This window comes from Pseudopipra pipra, chromosome 6, assembly GCF_036250125.1.
Source record: "Pseudopipra pipra isolate bDixPip1 chromosome 6, bDixPip1.hap1, whole genome shotgun sequence".
NCBI classification, from domain to species: Eukaryota; Metazoa; Chordata; class Aves; order Passeriformes; family Pipridae; genus Pseudopipra; species Pseudopipra pipra.
In genome coordinates, this window is record NC_087554.1 from 49,638,263 (window position 1) to 49,659,995 (window position 21,733).

Below are 21,733 nucleotides of genomic sequence, written 5' to 3' on the forward strand. Positions count from 1 at the left end.
ACTCTCCTGGATATTCTTATATTGTATTATTTTTATCAGAGCGCCACTCATGCATGTGGAACGTGTGACTTTTGAATGCTTGCCCCCTCAAGTAATGGTTTCATAACACAGCTGATTTTGGAGTGTTAGCTTCCTGCGAGTTTAGCCTAGACTGCAGCAATGTAGTCAGACAAGGACAAGGACTGCAGTTTGGGGCCCATTCCATCATCTAAATGTGTTATCTGTTTGCACACTCCATGTAATTGAAGATGAAACTAGGAAGGTTGAAGTAAGGTCTGTTGATTCACAGACTGGCATCATAATGTCCATGAAAGACATACCATTCTGTTGTTTTGGCACCTTCTCTGAAATCGAGGCCTGATATTTAAAATCTGTTTTCATTAAAAGATATGTGTGTTCTGTGGGAGACAAGCAGTGTTGCTGTAAGCTTTGTTTGATAGTATGCTACACGCATAGTGTGGTGACATCAGTTCCCTGAAGAGGAACGCTGGTGACTGTTTGGTCTGCTGCAAGCAAAGCTCTCTCTCACTTTCAGCTACTCATGTTCTCCAGCTCCTTCTTTTAGCTGCATTCTCTACTGTGTGTGGCTGGAGGTGGCTTCAAACTGACTATCACTAACTATACCTTGTAAGACTTCTCTGAGGAAGAGACAAATGAACCCATTTTACAGATGCTGCAGAGAAACTGAGGCCCTGATTGAGTAAAAATTTTCACTCATTTAACTTAAGTGAGCAGGGAAGTGCATGCGATTTACAAGATGGAAGATACTAGGTTTTTAATCTTAAGCACACTTTGGATATGCTCTCATTATTGGACAATATTATGTCATTTCTAGTGGTTGTCTGAAAGAGAACACAGCCTAAGTCGTCCTGCTGATCAAAATTCTTGAGTTGCTGTGGTTGGTAGCAGGTTATAGATTTGTTCCACATTTTTATCTTACCATCTAAAGTCAGAGAATGTCAAAGTAAGATGTATAACAGGCCCATCTTATCTCTTGTACCTCCTTGCTGACTCAGCTCTACAGCTCTATTCTTAGGCTTCTGTCTTCTAATCTCCTCTGGCTGATTTCCCCCTATGTTTTAAAATGTTTCTGTTGTAGCAGCTGTAGCCAAGACTGTTTTTGTTGTGGAAGTGGAAAAGTACTGCTAGTCTAATGAGTGAAAATGGATGTCCAAGCAGCCATAGTGCACCGACCTTTATTTTAAGGGGAATAACAACAGAAAAAAAAGTATGGTAAAATGTAAACCATTTTTGGCAGGTTCAGTGAAAGAATAATGCTACATACTATACCAGTTTTGCTCTCCTGTGTCATTTTTTACTGCTTTCCCCTCTTCTTATTGTATGGAACTTAGTGACAGCTACATTTGTATGCCTGGGCTTTATAACTGTTTTATAAAATCTATCTGTATTTCACATGTGAAATATTAAATCTCGGATATAGTGCCTGATAAAACATCAAAGCATAATGACATTCACTGATGTCTGTTCAATCAAGTCCATAGAATTATATAAGTGATGAGTGATGTCTGCTTTTTTGTAAGACAGGAGAAACTAGTACCCTTTTGTAACTTTGTTATTCTCAAACTTAAATAAAAAGTATCCCTGTTTACTAGTGACTGTTGGTGACTTTCAGGACATTCATAATTCTGTGTTCTTTTTGTTGTAGGAAAGGGACAAATTCTACTTGACGCGCAGTGTCATATTGGAGTTACTGCAAGCACTCAAGTTAAAGTCACCCTTGCCAGACATGAATCTGCTGCTGTTGGTGCAGGTACAGGAGATTCTTGTGTAATTCTCATACTGAACCTGTCTCAGCCCAACTTCAGGAGTGGGACAGAGGAAGAAGAACTAAGTCCAACATGGTTGCAAAAAGTACCAGCAATGTTGGGAAAGCAGGAACTCTTTGAATGGAAATCCAGTTACTTTATGTACGCATTGTTGCATACATTTAGGCTTCCACATTAAAATTTAAGAAACTAAATTTGGAATCCACATTTCACAGAATGATAATGAGCTGTGCATCATTGCTGCCATATTGAGGATCATGGAATATATCTTGAGTTGGAAGGGACCCATAAGGGTTGAGTCCATTGAGCTTCATACCATGTCGCAGTGGAGCAGGTGCCCCAGGTGCTCATATCCTAGCCCCAAGCACAGTGTGCAGTTTGTTTGGAAAAGGGTGCTAGTTGATCATGGGCCAAAACTCAGCTTCTAGCAGTAAACTGTCTCCAGTCCCTGAAGACCATTGTCTTTTAACCTGTAGTTTTTCAGTAAAGAATACATAGACAATATTTCTGTTCTTTTCATTCTATGGAGTTAAGCTAACTTTTTCATTGGAATATCTGAGGAAATAAGACACAGACTTGTGAAAACTTCTTCTGCCTCCAAGATGGCAAGTGTGACACAGTTTGGCACCACAAACCTGTCCCACAAAACCAATTTACTGAAGTTCTTCAAATGTAATCACAGGTAGTGGGCTCTCATTGTTTACAATGAGCTAACAATGATATGTGTTTAAGAACTTAAAATTATAGGGGACCAGCATAACAGCACTCCATAAGGTGCAAGCAAGATGTTTATTACGTATATCATTCATAAGGCTTCCAGCATCAGAGCTCCATTCACTCTTTCCCTTTCCATTATGGAATCAGAGCTTCATGTAGCTTACTATGGCCTTATTTTCTTCTGAGTACTGGTACATTACTCATAGTAAGTGATTGCCAGTTGACAGAGAAATAATACTGACAAATGAAATTATATAGCCATTAGGATAACTCTGAAAACAATTATTTTGCCATCAGTGTTAGGGGAAGAATTTGGGGAGGGAACGCTTGTGTTTTTTTTTTTCTTTTGTTGGTAAAGGGTTATTTTTTAAAATCCATTTTAATTTAAAAAGCAGGAATTTGCCCTTTTAAAAAATTATTATTAATTCCAAACTTCTTTTTTTTCAGTCCCAGCCAATACCATCAAATAACTTAACCACCAATCTCTTTCTGTCTTACAGGTGCAGTGATGCACCTTGATACTGTGTGCATTGGCATTTGGTTGACTAGAACTGACTTTTCCTGTATTACAGAATAAAGCAATTATTCTGCATTACTCCATTGTATAGCTCAGTCCTGTGACTACCCCCAAGGATGACCATCCCCCAGTTTAGGCAATCCTGAATTTCTCATTTGAGAATGCAAATGTGCCATGTCAGTTTTAGCAGTGGTATTTAACCAATAAACACTTGCTCTTCATATTGAGTCAAACACCTGATAGACCCAGTAAGCAAAACTATGTATCTTTACATTATCTCATAAAGTTAAAGTGATATTTGCCTGGATTTTCCTCCTAGCACTGTTCCCATATGCTGTATTCACTTTGGGATGTATTCATACCTTACACAACAGCATCTAATGTGGATATAAATGTCTTTTATGATGTCTTTCTTTCAGAGGCTGATGAAGTGATTCATATTTCCTGCTATCCAAAGCAGCCAGCTTCTGTTTTTATGCAGTCAGTGGTAAAGAATAGGGGTTGTATTCAGACCATCTGCCATAGATGATGCCTACTGGAGGCATGATGACTACTTCTCCCATTGACTGTGCAAATTGGCAGCTCTCAGTAGTATGTGGTCTGAATCATTCAACAGCTTCTTGAATTTAAATACCATAGTAACCACTAAGCCCACTGTAATTTAAGAAATTTGCTAGTAAAAACGCATACGTATCTGATTTTTTAAATTTTCTTTGGTGTCATTAATAGAATGAAGGGATTATTTCATTTACCACACAGAACCACTACAATATTAATTCAAATTGTATGATTTGAATCAACAAGGCCATAGCAGAATTAACACAGCACCAAACAGAAATGGCTTTAATTTCCAACAGTCATGTCTCCATGGACATGTGAGCTTGTATGCAAGATTCCATACAGGCAGTGCCCACAGAATACAGAGATTCCATCAAAATGTTCCAGATAACAAAGAAGCTAGGAGCACTTTAATTTAATGATAGATCAGTCGTGGGCTGACTAACAAAGGAATTCCTAGAAATGTACATTTGACACCCACATTTTTCCAGATTATATAGTGCCATCAGTGTCACTGGTGACATAAGTGCTAAGATGAGAGTTAACTTTATCCCACTTTACAAAGAATGAGAATTTTAACCACATCACTCCAATCATTGCATAGGTGTCCTGGATGATAAAGGATACAGAAAGTCTGTCTCCTTGATTTGTCCTAGCAAATGAAAGCCATCATGTACATGCTGCTGTTCCATGGGTTTCCATAGGAACTGCTTCTTCACCCAGCATTTTGTTTCCCATTGCTTTTCTCCTGCTCACATTTCATTAGCACACATCTTCAGGATTTTCACTGACTTCAGATTGTATTAGTGTCTCTTTAGAATTTGCTTGTTCAGTCAGGCTCTAAGATTCAGTGTATCTGATCTGTTTTGTTTGGATGACTCCTATTTTGGGAGGAGCTAATGTAAATCAGTGTATATCTAGTGGTTTCACTTTATTTTTTGGTGACGATCTAATCCACTAATTACTGAATGAAAAGATTTAAGGTGACATATAATATGTTTATAAGAATATATATTTTAAAACATCTGATTATGAGTAGAGGTATAATATATACAGATTATGATGTATAGCTAATTCATTACAGTCAGCAGACATTACAGTTTAGACATTACACTGCAGCTGTACCTCAGCAGGCAATGCCAGTAAGATGCATGACAACTACTTACCCATTTCTCATTTTTTTACGCTGTCAGGGTATTTTTCTTTCCCTTTTTTTTCCTTTTTTTTTTTTTTTTTACACGACTGGCATGAAATTGCTTGCCAATGACATCTTAATGTATTATAATATTTGTAGAGGGAGACAACATAAATGACAATGAATTGGACTGGAAATGTAAGAAATTTTTCATTTTGAGTTTGGTTTCCCCATGTTGTAGTGAGGTCGGGGTCAGTCTCTTTTCCCAGGTGACAAGTGAAAGGACAAGAGAAGATGGCCTCAAGTTGCACCAGAAGAGTTTTAGGTTGGCTATTAGGAAAAATTTCTTCACTGAAAGGATTGTCAGGCACTGGGACAGGCTGCCCAAGGAAGTGATAGAGTGGAGTGGCACATAAGGATATGGTTTAGTGGTAACCTTGGCAGTGTTAGGTTTATGGTTGGACTCTGGTCTTAATGTCTTTTCCAACCTAAATGATTCTGATTCTGTGATCCTTTTTTGACTGCATTGCAACTTCAGGAAGGATGCCTGGAACTGCCAGTCTGACAATGAGAAAAATAAGCTAAACAAGGCCAATTATTCACTAGAGGTTGACTTAAATTTATCAGGTTTTTTTACATATAAATTAATATCTCTTATTTAACCCAAACTCTTCTGTACAAAAGATACAGAAAAGCTGTAGATATATAGGTTTTTCTTTATATAGCTCTCCTGCTTTTTTAGAAAGCTTACAGCAGACCAGTAGAGGTTCCTTTGGGTGCTGTTTCTTGTTGTTGTTTTGAAAAGAAAATGTCTGAAATAAATGACATTTGTCTTTGGTGAGGGTTTTTTGTGACTTAGATGTTGAGTCCTCTACAGTGGCTGTAGCAGTGCACTGAATTGTTGGCTGCTAAATATACTCAGCCAGATTTGTCATGGAATTATGGTCTTTTTTTGCAGCTGATGTAGTACAAGAGAAGCCAAATCTGCACAAAAATGGTTGACTGAAAAATTGTTTACACAGGAAAACAACCTCTCTGTTGTCCAGTGGACCTGGTGTCAGCATTGCTCTTTCTGAAATAGGGTGCATTAAGAGAAAATCTGTCATCTGTTTGCCTAAGTCCATTAATGGTCCTTTTTAAAAGAGAAGTGGAGCGTCATGGTTGCTGTTTGAACTAAGACTCATCGGTCTTTGCTGGATTGATATGCCCATACCCTAAGGCTTTCATTTGCTTTCCATGTACTTATTATAGCTGTGGCACAGAAGAGCACCAGGCCATGTCTCATCTGAAATATGAGTTAGATTCCTGGTTTATTTCTATTTGGCTCATTCTGGTGTAAAATAAATTTTAACCAGAAGAAGAGTCAACTGGAGCCAGGCCAGTGTCTGAGGATAACTGGTTAGATTATTAATCTAAACTCAAGTAGGTCTCAGACTTTTTGTCAAGACAGGTGAAGTAGTTTCCAAGTCATGGTTGGCAGTCTGAGTTCAGATTAAATCCAGCTGAAAGGTACAGCTTGTGGAAGAGTAAATTCTAGGTCTGTAGAGGATGTTCTGAAATTTTCGTGAAGTGGTCGGTCATTGAGAGTACTGCTAACACACGTGCATTAGACAACCATAAATTATATTGTGTAGTCAGTATCTGTCCTAGTTTGTGAAAGTACCATGGTATTAATTTTCAAGAAAGAAAATTAAATCTTAGACCTTAGTTTGGCAGTTATTTTCTGTCTGCTCCTTAGAAATTTACATTGCATCACTATGGACAGAAGTTGCTCAACTGCAAATGTAGTGTTAGGACAAGAAGTTGTAGGAACAAGCAAATCATCTGCAGGGTGTCCAATGCCTTATTGAATCTTATAATGATTAAATAACAGTATTACCTGGTTTAATATATGAATGATATGGACATTGGAGATTTTAGGTCAAGGGATTTGGAAATAAAAAGAAATAAGAAAAAAGAAAAATAAAGCAAGGAAAATAAAAGTGTAAGAGCAATTAGAAATATTCTACTATAACAGAATGACACTGACCATCTCTCAGAAACTCCTTGTTTATGTAATACTGCAGCCTGTATTGTGCAGAAGTTATATGACACCATACCAGTATGGTCTCATCTTCAAAACTGTTTATATAATTCATCATTGCAGAACTTCAGTGAACGTGTTATATCACAGTGAAGAATATAGCATGTTCTACCTTGTCATTCTCTATCATGGTTTATTCTATAATGAATGAGGAGCATTTGATATATAGAAGGAATAGAAAATATGTATATATATATTTGTTCATAAAGAAAGTCTGATTTATTATGCAGTATTCTCCAAATTGCTCCTGCACAGCATATGTGTTAATTAAGCACATTAAAGTCAGAATTTTTTCATTATATTAAGTTAACTAGGTTGTTTGTGAAGAAAGAGGTCTAGAAGGGCAAATTACCATGAATAAAATCAAGAAGACATCTGAACTGATTTTAATGAAGTAATGAATAAATTATTAGTGTCTTCAGGTTACTCCAAAAAATTTAAAAAATAACTTGTATTTAATTTTTTCTTAGTTTGTTTGTGCAGATGCTGGAACAAAACTAGCTGAGTCAACAATCTTGCATAAACAGATGATTGCCTCAATGCCTGGAGTAAGTACTGAATCAAAGTCTATTTCTTAGTTCTGTTGTTCTGTTTTTAAAAAAAATATCTTATTCAGCTTGTTTCCTTAAATTTAATGCTCTTTCTTTTTCATTTCTCCTCTGGTTGGTAAGATGTATTACAAGCAGAGGTTGAGATGCTTCATCCTTTTTATTAATTTTGGAAAAGTTCTGAACTTGATGTTGCTTCCTTTAGTTTCACTGATAATCTTTAGTCATGTAACTACTTTAGTGGAGCCTGCGCTCAAGACAAATCGAGACCTTCTACTATTCTGTGTGGGGAGCAGACCAGCTGAATGCCTCAAAAAATAGTAGCAGGGTGGAAAGCTACAAGCCATTGCCTCCATTCTCACAAAAGATTATTTGGTTAAAGAAGGGAGTTAATGGTATATTCCTGGCAGTATGTAAAGCATTCATCTATATCCTGATGATGAGTTTAGTTTAGGAGTACTAAATTACAAGTACTCCTATTTGCCTAGACACTGAGCATGCCCCTGGTGAATATGCGAGGAAGTAGCACAGTGGGAAGTCTTCTCTTGTTCCATGACACATGTGACTGAGTACCCAAACAGATGGAAGAGGGTTAGACCAGGTTTGCTTCACAAGCTGAGTGAGGACAATGTTTCCCAATATGTGTGTCAGCTTTAGGGATGATGGGATAGGATCTTTCCCATTATCTTCTGAAGTTCATGATTTTTTAAATGCCAGTCTTTCCTCCCAACAGAATATTTTAATTTATACTTGCTTTAAATAGATAGACTAACACTGATGTTGGAAGCTGTGATAGGAATGTGATCATTTCAGAAGAAATCATAGAAAATCAGGCTCTGAATGAAACAGAGTAGATGGTTGGAAAGAAGTCTTGTGCAACTGAGCATTATTTTCAGAGATTGGAGTGTAGTATCTTGTATAATTCTGTTATTCAATATTCTGAAACCCACGTGGAATCCTTTGTACACATAAACTAGATGGAGGATATACTGACAGGGTGACCTTATTTTACTTATTTTGGTTTTTATTCTATCATGGAAACTGACAGAAACAACCTTTGAAAAGCCAGAAGGTGGCACAGTTCAACACTGTGTAGATTGATATTACCATACAAAAATGAGGAGTGCCCGGGTCAGTTGTTTAAGAGTTGTGTAAGAATGCTAGCAGTTTTTCAAATTTCAGCCACTAAAACTCAATTAAGGCTTAATAATTTTGTGATCAAAACTAAATCTGGTTTATTTGTATACTCAGATAGGGTAATGAGCCTCTGTGCTTCAAAGTGTAGTTAATTAAGTAGAGGTCAAAGAGGAGTAGTTTTCTTCTGTAAACTCTACTGCAATGTTTCGCCCTGAGCGTATGACTTTGGATAAAGTAGTCTTTTGTGACTTCAAAAGGATATTTAATTTAATAATTTCATCGTTTAGCTTCAAAAGTTAATCATTGCTTTAACTTGGCCCCTAAGCATGAGGCATTCATAGTTCCCCTTGAATTCAGCTAGCATTGTCTTCACCTCAGACTGTTAACATAGAAACAGAAGTTTATTTGATACCTAGTGGGTTGGTGGTATCACCTTCTGAAAGCTTGTCTCCAGGGTTCTCTGGTCTGTTCAAAGTCTTTATTTAATCTGACAGCTTTGTTCCGTTGACTGCTTTGCACACCTTGGGCACATCGTGTACTAGCTGAAGGCCAGACTCGCATTTCTCACTATGTTCTAGGAAAAGGATTATGAAAATTTGTACTGCAGAAATACAGCAAGCACCACATGGAGTCCTTTTGTTTTCCCTTTGGGGTCGTTCTTGCTCTGGCACACGTGGCTTCTCAATGCTCATACCTTTAAGATCTAACTGAAGCAGTTTGTAGCTTAAGTGCCATTAAGATGCTGTATTTTGAATGATTTTGCTTCAGGAGTATATCAGAAATACTCGTTAGTTTTTAAAAAAGGGAAAAAAAGTAAATTTCAGTGATGTTCATTTTAGTGATGTTTACACATAAAATACCTGAAGACAGTTATTTATACTATTTTTCCATCGTGATTAATGTGACTATAAGGGCATCTGTGTGTGTGACTGAATTTCAATTATAGATTATTGTTTCCATTTGCAGAAATGCTCAGCTGCCTGAAAAACTGAGTTGTTAAATTCTCATCGTGTTTTTAAAACTTTGATTTTGGACCACTGTAAATTTCAGGATTACATGACAGGGTATTCTTGCAAGTTTCATGAGTTAATCTTTTATCGCTGTCGCGGATAAGAGTATTTTATGATGCAAGAAGAGGCTTACAGACACTGGGCCATCTTCTTATACTGTAATCAGATAAGAGGGCATATTACAGATAGAAGATCAAAGCATACCTATTCTTAATTAAAGTAATCTAACTAAAAAGTAAAATAAAGAATTTGAGACAGACATTGTATTCTGGTGAAGAAGAAACAAAGACAAAAACATGAACATTCAAAACCTGGTACTTAAACGTATTTCTGTTGTGTTTTAGTGTGGAACAGCAGCAATGGAATGCATGAGGCAGTATGTTGGGGAAGTGCTGGATTTCATTGCAGATATGCATACCTTAACCAAATTAAAGGTTGGTTCTGAGCATACATTGATTTAAAGTGTATGTGCTTTTTTTAGAAGAAGTGTATTTTCTGTAAGGAACCTGCCTGGGAGAAGTATTTGAGGATGAGTGACAACTTTTTTTTCTTTCCATTTTAAAAAGCTGTTAGTACTGCTATAGGTTAGAGATTTCTGGGGGATCAGTAAAAAGTAGCTTATGCAGTGTTGAAATGGAGGCTGATTCAAATATAGTGAGCACACAATAGAAATGCAGGCTTGATTTTTCTGAAATGTTGATGATAAGCTAATGATAAGTTTTTCTGAAATGTTGATGATAAGCTAATGTCATAGCAAAGTCACTCTGAGAAGTAGTGGTGTTTAATATAACACAGGGAAACATAAAAGTCCTTGCCTGTATGACTAAGTACACTCCTCTGGAGGAATCCTGTGTCGCTTCTATACACAAACAGACACTGAAAAAAGGGGGTGTCCTTTTTCTAATGGAAGTTGTTTTCATTTTCAGGTTATGTTCTGAGGTGGGGAAAACCCAAATATTGGTCTTACCTCTGTAGTTGAAACTGCTTTTTGGTTTATTTTCATTAGTTGGATGCTGATTGTAGCAGGAGTGATAGGAAAATACTTCTGTCAACATAAAATATTTTATTTAGGAATGCATTTCATGAAAGCATCCTAGTAATCATTAGCTGATCAAAACCTAGAATTCCTAAAACTTCTACCTGGTTTTTCACTTTTATGTTTTGAAATTGGACAAGAAGCTTCCCAAATACGTGGTCTGGCTGTTTAAAACTACATCAGAACCCGATGGTCTAAAATTACATGTTGTTTGATTTAGCCATGTCATACAGGAATCTGAGAACAAGATTAGCATAATAGGAGAGTCGAATATGACTAAAACATTACGTATTGTGAAAAATAAGCTTTGTCTGTCTTGGAAAATTAAAGGGCAATTCTTGTTTAACCAGACCAGATAAAACTTACTCTGTGGTTCCAACATAGTTGAGAAAATATTTGTAAGCATTTCTGATTTCCAAAATAGTCAGAACTTTAAACAAATTCACAAAATCTAGATTCAAATTCTTGTAAGCTCATTTAATATATTTACTTACATTACTCGGGTTTTATTAACAGAGGTGTTACTCACTAGGAAGTGAGTCCTAAGATCATCCAGTTGTACAGTTTCTTACTACAAGTATGTATTATCAACAGCATCTGGAGTACCAAGCTAACTAAGAATGCTATATGATTTATATGACCAGTAACAATCCCACCAGCAAAATTTTAATGTGTGTGTTCAAATTTGGAAATTTCTACTCTCTGTAGGAATTGAGTGAAGAGAAATAGTTGTTTGTTTATTCTTGCCTGATATCGTCTTTTGCTTGTCTGAGAATAGTTTTTTTGAAAGAGGTTAATTATTTTTAGTCCTCTGTATTAGCAACTACTGCATTATTGAAAAGGTAAAAATGTTAATTCTGAGGATAATCACATTTCCGTGTACTGTTTCAATTCAGTTTATGATGCTTTTTATCCCTTTGGGATAACAACTTGCAAAGTCTGGCAAGGCTTTATTTAGAAAATTCCACCTTTTTTGAAGGTGTATAATGTATCTGCCTACATACCTGTCTATCGTTTTTACCTGGCTGTATAACAAAGCCATTAGATATTCATGCTGGTACACAGGGGTTTTTTTCTCTTGAAAAAGACTTTAAGTAAGTGATTTTTGAGAGTGTAAGTTTCTGGAGTCAGATACTTATCTGTTACAAAAATATTATTGGTTCACTGATTTTTTTATCCTATTATAATAATTGAATAACTGATGACCTAGATTTTCTTGTACAAAGCATATGGCTCTCCTTTTCAGCAAGCAACTGCAGTTAGCATGTATTCTGTTATAGTCTAGTAGCAGAAGGTAATGCAAAGTTAGCTTAATAGAAATATAGAAGTATTTCAAGAAGCACGAATGAAACATTCCTTAAAGCTGGCAAAGCAGGATAATAAATCATCTTTCCAGGAATAAATATATATGTGTTTCTTGGTAAAAGGTTGGCCATTTTTATTTCCAGGGTTCTAAGGCATTTGTAACAACAGAATAGTGCAATATAGTCATATTGCTGGTGAATAAGTGAGAGCTTCTTTCTGAACGTGTAAATGGAATATTGTACAGGGAAGGCACTTCCTGCCCAGATGCTGTCTTGTTAAATGGTTAGATTCTTCCATCTTCACTTAAGCTCTCTGGATGTGCAAGCATTAGTTTGTATTTTTCAGCTGTTGAGTTTGCTGAGACAAAAGCTACCTATACATTTTGTACAATTTATATTTTTTGTAGACTCTTAAAAGTATGACCCTCTGTGGAAAGATCTGCATATCAAGCTGTTACTAATACAGCTAATACAGGGACTAATACTAATACAGGGGCTGGAGAATTTTTTAAAATCTATTTCCAGGTTTTGTTTTGTAGACACAGTTAGAGATCCTGAGAAAGAATTGAAGTGAAATGAAATAAAATATGCTGTTGCTTGGAAGAACTTAGTTTTTGGGTAGGAAATCAGATCTTTGCCTTACAGAGTCACATGAAGACTTGTTCTCAGCCACTGCATGAAGACACATTTGGTGGACATCTGAAAGTTGGTTTAGCTCAGATTGCTGCTATGGAAATCACTCGGGGAAACCACAGAGACAACAAAGCTGTGATCCGATATTTGCCTTGGCTTTACCATCCTCCTTCTGCAATGCAACAAGGGTGAGAATGCTTTTCCACAGAAAGGAATACTAAAATGAGTTGGAAATCTTCGCCAAGTTCTGTGTTTATTGCCAGATTCCATAGATAAGACCCACAGTAGGGAATAATGGGAGTGGGACATAGAAGCAGCTGGTCAGCAGCTCCCTGATCCTTAACTGAGGAGTTTGTCAATGTAATATTTAAAGTACATGCCAAAGGGACAGTGGAGGTAACTTCAGTGGCTTGACTGGAGTTACCTTGGAAATTATCTAGATTCTTGATCTAGATGCAGACAGTGAAAAGCACACAAGTGCCTGATCAATCCTAGAATGATAGAAAATATTTTGGGAATTACAGAGAATACAATGGGAAATGGCCTTTGAAATTAGGGAGTACAAATGAGTGAGAACTCTTAAGGGTAAGCCTACTGATGTGATGATAAAAATACTAACTTCATTTAGTTAATGTTAGGTGTGAGAAATCCTGCTCAAGACATGTTTTTTGTCCCTTTTCACTGTGATAAATCCTGATGTGCAGCGTTTTATCTTCTAAAAAAAGGGAGATACTGTCCCTTGTCTTACCTTGACAACAAATGAGATGTTTTGAGTCTAGGCTGTTTGACTATGTATTCTTGTCCTAGATTTATCCTGGACTACCTGTCCACTAAATTCTGTGTAGTCTAAGTCTTCTCTCAAGCTGTACCAATGATCTGTGCCTCCAGCACACTGAGACTGCATCTGCTTAATGTGTATAAGGAGACTCCATATTTTGAGGAAAGCCAGAAAAGCTATTATTGTTTAAAATCTGCTCTCTCTTGACAGGCCCAAAGAGTTCATAGAATGTGTCTCACACATTCGTTTGCTGTCCTGGCTACTTCTGGGGTCTCTGACACATAATGTTGTCTGTCCAAATTCTCCATCATCTTGCATGCCTATTCCACTGGATGCAGGCTCACAAATTGCTGACCACCTTATTGTTATTCTGATTGGGTTTCCAGAGCAATCAAAGGTAAGGGATTCCGTGTTATAATTTGTAAATAATTTTATGATCAAAATAATTGCAGACAGTGATGATTCAAGCACAACTTTTTTCTCAAGGTGCTCAGAACAAGAAGAGTTATTGAAGATTATAAGACATTTGTGACAGTAGTTTAACACAAGTATAACAGCAGTCTTTGACACCAACAAGGTTTTTATTAGTGACAGAAGTGGAATGATCACACATTTATCTTGTACATAAAATCCTCCTTTCTTTCCCTTCACCTAGCCAAGACCCTGGTGCTTCCCATTCATTTCTTTGGCCTTTTTTTGCTCTTTCAAATACCTCTTTCCAGTTACCAGGCAACCATTGCGATGTTTGGTGCGGTCAGACGACCACAGAGCATGAATTCCTGTTGCACTTGCAAACTGAGAAAACATCTCTGGCCAGAAGTATCTTTGTTGTAGTGAAGTAGTTAATGTCCAGCACTCCTGGAGGCTCAGACACTGTGATATATAACAAGGATTAGCAAAGAGCCATGCTTGAGTATGCGAAATGAGTTCTTAGTTTTTCAAAACTTACTTTCCTTGACTGTTTTCCTGTGACTGTGAGCAGTTCCAACAAAGTAGAAATGGATGACAGGTTAACAGAACACATGTAAGAGCATGTATTTTGTATGATAGCCATCCTTTCAGGTGATCAGAAGCTGAATGACTTAATCCAGCAGCATTTCTGAAATGGAATCATATATGCCAGGGCCTCTAGGCCTTCCATAGATTGCAGTGAAATTTTCCATGAAGAAAGCCTCAGAACTAGTCCTGAATACCTGTTTTGCAAAACTAACCCTCTTTTAAAGGAACTGATGCCATACTCTTAGATTGCATGGGAGTGTGTTTGCAAGTTTTTAGTCTGAAAATATAAACCCATTTTTTAAACATGGAGAAGATGTTATCAAGTGTACTTGACTTACTGGCTCCTACTTAGAGGGAAATATAGGAATGGGAGGGGTGAGACTGCACAGTCTTGGGATGCATGACAGAGGAGTGCTTTGATGAAAACCTCTGCGCTGTATCCCAGTGCACTTACTTAAATAAACATTTTCTTGTATTTTCTGTTTCTGTACAGACATCTGTTCTGCACATGTGTTCCCTCTTCCATGCATTTATATTTGCTCAGCTCTGGACAGTGTACTGCGAACAAACAGCAGTAGCTCCGACAGTCCAGAATCAGAATGAATTTAGCTTTACAGCCATCCTTACAGCCCTGGAGTTCTGGAGCCGAGTGACACCGAGCATCCTCCAGCTAATGGCACATAACAAAGTGGTGAGTCAGGTGCTGCAGACAGATTTAGTACAGATTAAACTTGGAGAGGGCTTGGCTCTGCTTCAGTGTTTCAATGGAATACAACAGACTATGAATAACATCATAAAGTGACTTTGTTGCTTTTGAGAAATTAAAGGGATAGCTAATTAGTAGTGGTTTAAGTTTGCAGTGGGCCTGAAACAGCATCTAACCAGGTTCTGCCTGAATCAGAATCAAGAGCTAGAGTCACTGCTTGTTGGATTAAGAACTCCTTGAATCATATATCCTGCTCTTAACTGTGATCTCTTGTTTTATCTGACTCTGCCTTACAGCAGCAATGAAGTGTTCTAGGATAATTCTGTGAATATCCACTTGATTATTTTTTGCCATGTGATGGTGAAAAAATGCATAACTGCTGACAGTTGACTATGCATAACTCACTGGCCACTCATCAAAAATAAGCTGAATAAATATCACTTCATTTTTGAGTAATGAATGACAAGAAGGAGGTATCTCTAGAGATAAGAGTTGAAAAGGAAATGTTCACTACATCCAGAAATCATCCAGACTATTTATTTGGATATAACTTTTAAACCTTTGTTTATCTCAAATACTCACTGCTGTTGGAGCAATTTTGTACAATAAGAACCCAGAGGGGTCCCAGCAGCCCTCTCATAGCTGGTACCATTGCTTACCCTTGACTAATGATTCTCTGTGCCTGCAGGCTTAGGATTAAGAACTTGTTTCTGATGGGCAAGACCTACTGTTTCCCACTTCTCAGAAAGTCATGACGGGTCAAAACTTTTTAACTGAGACATTAACTAGTAGCTCTGGCTCTGGGGAGCCTGATGTTAGCTTTGAGTGAGAAACATCCTTTATACACAGCCCAGTCCACTAAATCAGGTGCTCTTAAGGTTTGGGTTTTTAAGGTTTGGTGCTTTCGAGTTTTTTCATTCTGTGTTTGTTTGGATTTTATTTTTTCTTTTTTAAATGTAGACCTGCTATCTCTATGGAAATTATTTTACGTAATTCCCCTTTCCCAATGTGAACCATCTTCCATCCCAGGCAGGCGTGGACCTTACCCTTTTAATTGTCATTGTGTGGGCTGCACTTGAATGTCTCTGAACCAATTACTATTTGCTTGTGTCTTGTCCATATCAGGCAAGGGCCACCTATAGCTGTCTTTAGATGATATTTTAGCCTCTGACACCTAGTGAGGTCTCTGTGGTTCACAAGCCGCTTTTGGGAACAGTACTTCATGAAGCTCCATTTGGAGAAATGGGAAGTGTGCATAATGTTTCTAACCAGCCAGTTCTTTAGTCAGACACAAAAGCCTCTTGTCGAGCCTTAGGACAAGAACATGACCTGGAAGTCCTAAGTTCCAATCCTGGTTCTGAAAGTATATGGTTAAGTGGCTTTAGTGCAAGATATTAAGCTCTCTACCTCAGCCATTGCTCTTTGAAATGTAGATAATAATACTTGCCGGTCTCACAGGAGTGTTGTGAGGTTAATTACTTAGTGTTTGTGAAGCACTTTGAAGATGAAAAGCACAACATAAAAGCTAAGTTTATTATTATTGAGGGGAGTTTACATGTAGTTTAGACAGGCACTGTAAATACTCACTGCTGGCTCAGGGTGTTTGTCTTGTATCTATGAATTTACACAATATGAAACATAAAAAGCTGTCTACTACCAAATAACTGATATTTGCATCTGTCATAAATGTGGTACAAAATGGAAGAATTACAGACTAGCTGTCAGTTCAAAACAATAAATTGTTTTTTGATGGGGGATAAAAAGATGGGTTTTGTGAGTATGTTAATTTTCAAAGATTCAGTAAATAAAAATACCAGTTTGTGACACACAGATTGATGAGAACTACACAGCAAAATAAAAACAATTTATGATGTCTGAAAAGAACAAAGCTGAAGGAAACTTGTTTTGATGTGTGATATGAATTAAAATACATCAAGCACTTGAAATATTTAATAGATAGATGTTATCACATCAGGAGAAAACTAAATTAAAAAAATGTCCCGTATGTGCTCATGTAGTATTTAATCTTGTATGTTAGTGGTTAATAAATGCACATCTAGGGATTCAGTATAACTGCCCAGCAAATACAGGAAGACTGCTTAGAGAGTGTTGGCTTAGCTTACTACATTGTTGTGCTGGACATTTTTTGATTTTATGCTTGACTTTTTTTTCCAAGATGGTGGAAATGGTGTGCCTGCATGTGATCAGTTTAATGGAGGCTTTACAGGAATGCAACTCTACTATCTTTGTAAAGGTAGGCGTACCATACCATGAATATTTAGTTAATGCTGTTACCTGACTATTGTGATTTCTAAACATACTGTCTTCTGTTTCCCCTCCCACTGAGAAAAAGAAAGTGGAAGAAACTGAAGTTGAATGATAATGCAGAAATAAAATGTAGTAGAGCATAATGAAAAGTAAAATCTCTGGTAAGAAGACCAGACCATAATCTCAAATTCAAGTTCTCCTGATTTTTTTAAAGCAATATTTAATCTACTTCCTCTTTACGTTGTTGCAATGGTCTTATTCCTCTAATAGACATAAATGATGTCACTGACTTTGGGAACTTCTAGCTAGTGTCTGAATTTTCAGCCTTCTTTTAATCATCATAGGTCCTTTGCAGATCACCTCACTGTGCCGAGCCTCCCGTTTTTAGGTGGATAACAAAACGTTCGTGCCACAGTGGTTTTCTTGTTATTTTATGTGTACCTGTTGATTTTTTAGAAATCAGTAGTCAGTCTCCTATGGGTTACCACAGTGATTCCCAAAGGAGTAGGGTAGTCTCACAAGCATAAATTGATTTTACTAGCCTTTTATACATGTTTTCACAGTGCATTATTCTGAAGAGAGTTTTCACATGAAATATAAGCAAATCAAGTAGTTAAGGTTAATATAGTTCTTCTATTGCCATAAAGGAAACTTCTGACTGTTGCTTTACTCCAGTTTTTTATGATCTAGCAAGAATTGAAAATAAAGTAGCTAAAATGGAAGGTCTTTATGTCAACTGGCATAAAAACATTCACATTCACTGTGAAAATGCAGGTTTATAGTCAGTAATGGCTTGATTCACTACAGAAATTCTGTCACTAAGGGATGTTAAAATGATTATGGCTGTCCCTGGAAGACATGTGGGCGTCTCTTTCAGCCATCCAGGATGTTCAGAATTTGACAAGGATGAAGAATGGCTTTAAAGCTGTGAAAATAGAGGCCTTTAGGGCCAAATCCCTGTCACAATTCAAATGAATGCTTTCAAGGGGGTTATATTTGAGAGTATATATCAATACTGTGCTAAATCGGGTTAAAAGGACATAGTTGTTACTACAAAATCAAGCTCATAAAACTGTGAAACTCAGAGTTAAGTTGCTAAGCTTTCATGTTTAGTGGATGGGAGATGGAAGAGAAGAATCTGGGTGACCAAATCCCCTTCATTCAGCCCTAAAGTGAAATCCTGAAGGAACAATATACATACATAATGGTACTATAGGATTTTTAGTTCCAGGTTACTATATCTTTTTTAGAAGTAACTAAGTGTAAAAGTATGTACTGTAGATCTGAAAAGTAAGTGCCATAATTTAGGGAAAGACTTACTGTATTGTTTAAGCCCTTCAGAGATTCAGAAGCACAAAGTTTACAGAGGAACCTGTGAGTGGCTTCTCTATAATTTAAAAAAAATCAAATGTGATACTCTTCAGTGGCTGTGAAGTGGATCTGAACTTTGTTATTCCTACTTCAGAAGTCTGCAAGGATAACAATTCTTTGAAAACAGTTGACTGGACACAGTCTTTTGGTAGCTTGTTTTATTCTAGACAATTTTATCTTATGTTTTAAAGCTTTTTATTTCTTTTATTTTAGATGTAAGTCTTTCAAACAAGGTTTACTTTTCACTGAAGGAAAGGACATAGTGTAGTGAGAGATATTTTTTTATACAGAACATTGTTAACACTTTCAGAGATTCATTCAGCAAAATTAATAATTACCAATTATTTTCTCTTGGAACAGAGCACATTAGCACTGATAAATATTGACCATTTATTGTTCATATAATGATGTTTACTGCAGTGTCTTTTATTCCGTCTAAGGATTCAGGTGCTGCAAGAACTTACTTTGTTAATGAAGTCATGGCATGACTCCACACACACATTTTTAATGCACCAAAATGAGCAGGTGGTGCATGTCACATGGTGCCAGGCAGTTTACAGGATAGCTATCCTACCTAGGTGGTCATGTATGACAAGTGAGGGGAAATTTGTCATAAAACAAGCAAGAAAGAGATGACATAAACAATCTCCTTCACTGGAAGAAGAGCTTTCTTTACACCTGAGATAAGCACTCCTTCATCTCCTCCTTGTGTTGGTGCTGTGTGATTTCCTCCTCCTGGTAACCACTGGCCTTTGCTATTAAATTAAAGTCACACTGATAGCATTGAGACAGGTCTTGATTACTTCCTATAGTCTTTGAGCCATTCCATATATTCACAGAGGATATTTTTTGGATCTGATATTAGACTATCTTTACTAGTCTGCTGCAGAAAACAAAGTTGCTTTCTTGTGAAAACATTTCAGCCATTATGCATTTAATTTTCTTACTAAGTTGTAGTGAGATATATATATACACACACACATTTACACAGATGCATATATACCTGCATCTATATTTAATTCATTATATATTCCTCTGAGGGGAAGCATTCTGCTTTAAGAGAGCTTAAATGGAAGTGTTCAATTTTTGTCCTGTTTTTCTATGTCAAAGGAACTGGGAAACTGGCCATCCCAATGATAGCTGTTGATGACGGGGACCAGCTCCTTGCTGATCACATCTTTGTCTGACCATCAAATGTACTTCTGAGGAACTTGGGGGCTTACAGTAAAGACAGGAACAGCTCACCAATCACAAGGCCATTTTTAGAGATCCAGGGGTTCTAGGCAGCTCCAGCAGCTGCTGGGTAGCTTTCTAGAGAACTGGGCAGGCAGCAGAGTTGGGAAACCAGAACAGCACAGTGACCAGTCTATTGTACAGCCTGGTTTCCATAAAAAATTGCTTTGGAATCAATACAATTCCATTGAAAATATAAACTCAAAAAAATTTAACATTGTCTGACAGCACTCTGTTCTTCCAGCTTTTCTTTCTAACTAGCTTTATGTATTCTTCCTTTGTAAAGAAAAGGAGGGCTAGGGATTAGTTAACAAAACTCAAATGCTTCAATAAAAATGTCTTCTTGTCTCATTTATCTGTCTGGCAGCTGTAGCACTAGAGGATTTGCTTGGTTGTGCCTGCAGCAGATTGTTATGTTTCCCTAAATGAGTCCAGACCCTGGAAGACAGAAGTGGTGCTGGAGGACAAAGATCTGTATCTAACCTTAGACCTCTCCATAAGAGAGTCAATATAAGCTAGTTTCCATAAGTGTCCTTTATAGTCAGTGGAGATAAATAGTATTTTTGGACATGATTCATCCTGATCTATTTTAGATACTTGCTTTGGGACAAGATGAACTGGATGTGAAGTGCTTCGTTCTCTCAGCTGACTGTAAAAGTTGTCCAGTGAATTGGTTCAGATGCAGTGGGGTATCCTAAGTTTTCTACCTAGCTTCCCTCCTTGCTTGACGTACTTCTGACACCAGTCCTGTCACCACTGGCTGTCTGCATAGGAACTTCATTAATGCTGGATGAAATTTTCAGTGACATTTTGTTGATGGCACTGGGGCACAGAGCATGGCTTCTCAGTATAATTACCTGTTTCCTCCTCACCAAAGAACACTCCAACAGTCACTGTATTTTATTAAGCACTTCATTAGTGTGAGAGCCCACAGAAGGATGTACAGAGCTCACGTCTGCTGCATCTGGCTGCATTCCAGCTGTTTTGGCATTCATCTCTCTGTAAATGCTGAGGTTTGACTATGGTTCTTCATGTGGTAGACTTAAGTAATGAGTCCTGACAGAGCTGCATATGATTCTCCAGCAAAACAGCACTGAAATTGAAACAATTATCATTCCTTGCACAAGGGAAGCAGCACTTTATCTAATGTTGTCAATAGTGATTAGGTTTAACTTGCAGCTCCCGGAAGCGTAATTGGCAAATTGCAAATTTTAATGCCATTTGGAGGAACATTTTAGAACAATAACCTCAGTGGTTAAATTAATATAGAAAAACATGAATACTTTTGCTAGAAATGCCTCTCTGTCTTCCATAAGCTTGTCACGTTACACTTACTCAGAAGTAAAACTTCCCTAAGGAGCAGGAGTCTGAAATGCATACCAGTCCAGTTCAATAGTAAGTGACAGATTTGTATACCTCCTCACCTTGTAATTCTGGATAGTTTTTACCTGTTCTACCAGGCCTAGAGAATGTCTTACATCCTGCAGTGAAGCACTGATGTGACTAGTGCTTATAAAATGCTGGTTACCATTTAAATATATGGCATTTTATTAGGAACCTCTGCTGCATGTTTTTTTCAGTTCCCAATGAATGCCTCACGTTGCAGAATGTTTACTGTATTCACTCCAGTACTGCTCACCTGCACATACAGAAACACTCTCACAAGGAAAATAAGTGATTTCCTTTAACAAGTTTTTATTCTGTACTCTCATCATTGCCTTCAACAGGATATTAATAATTGTTACCAGTGATTCATCAAGCTACAAACAAGAGAAGCTGGCTTCTTTACCTCTGACAGTTACCTTCCCCAAAACATAGGCATCATTTAAAAATAACCACATTCTCAGATTTGTGGCTCAAACTATGTCAATTCAAATGGCTAAATGCATTAGATATATCCTTCTCTGTCTCAC

At 37.2% G+C, this 21,733-nt stretch overlaps 1 protein-coding gene across 10 annotated transcripts in view; it reads left to right on the forward strand.

Moving 5' to 3' along the window:
- The window catches only part of UNC79 (unc-79 homolog, NALCN channel complex subunit), a 106,862-nt gene that overhangs the window by 83,020 nt on the left and 2,109 nt on the right, over window positions 1-21,733 (forward strand). For all 10 annotated transcript variants that reach the window (XM_064658994.1, XM_064658996.1, XM_064659003.1 and 7 more), the window contains 7 exons: window positions 1,667-1,771; window positions 7,268-7,345; window positions 9,837-9,926; window positions 12,478-12,653; window positions 13,454-13,640; window positions 14,736-14,933; window positions 17,125-17,202. In XM_064658994.1, coding sequence (XP_064515064.1) covers window positions 1,667-1,771; window positions 7,268-7,345; window positions 9,837-9,926; window positions 12,478-12,653; window positions 13,454-13,640; window positions 14,736-14,933; window positions 17,125-17,202 — 912 coding nt within the window. The remainder of the gene's footprint in view (window positions 1-1,666; window positions 1,772-7,267; window positions 7,346-9,836; window positions 9,927-12,477; window positions 12,654-13,453; window positions 13,641-14,735; window positions 14,934-17,124; window positions 17,203-21,733) is intronic.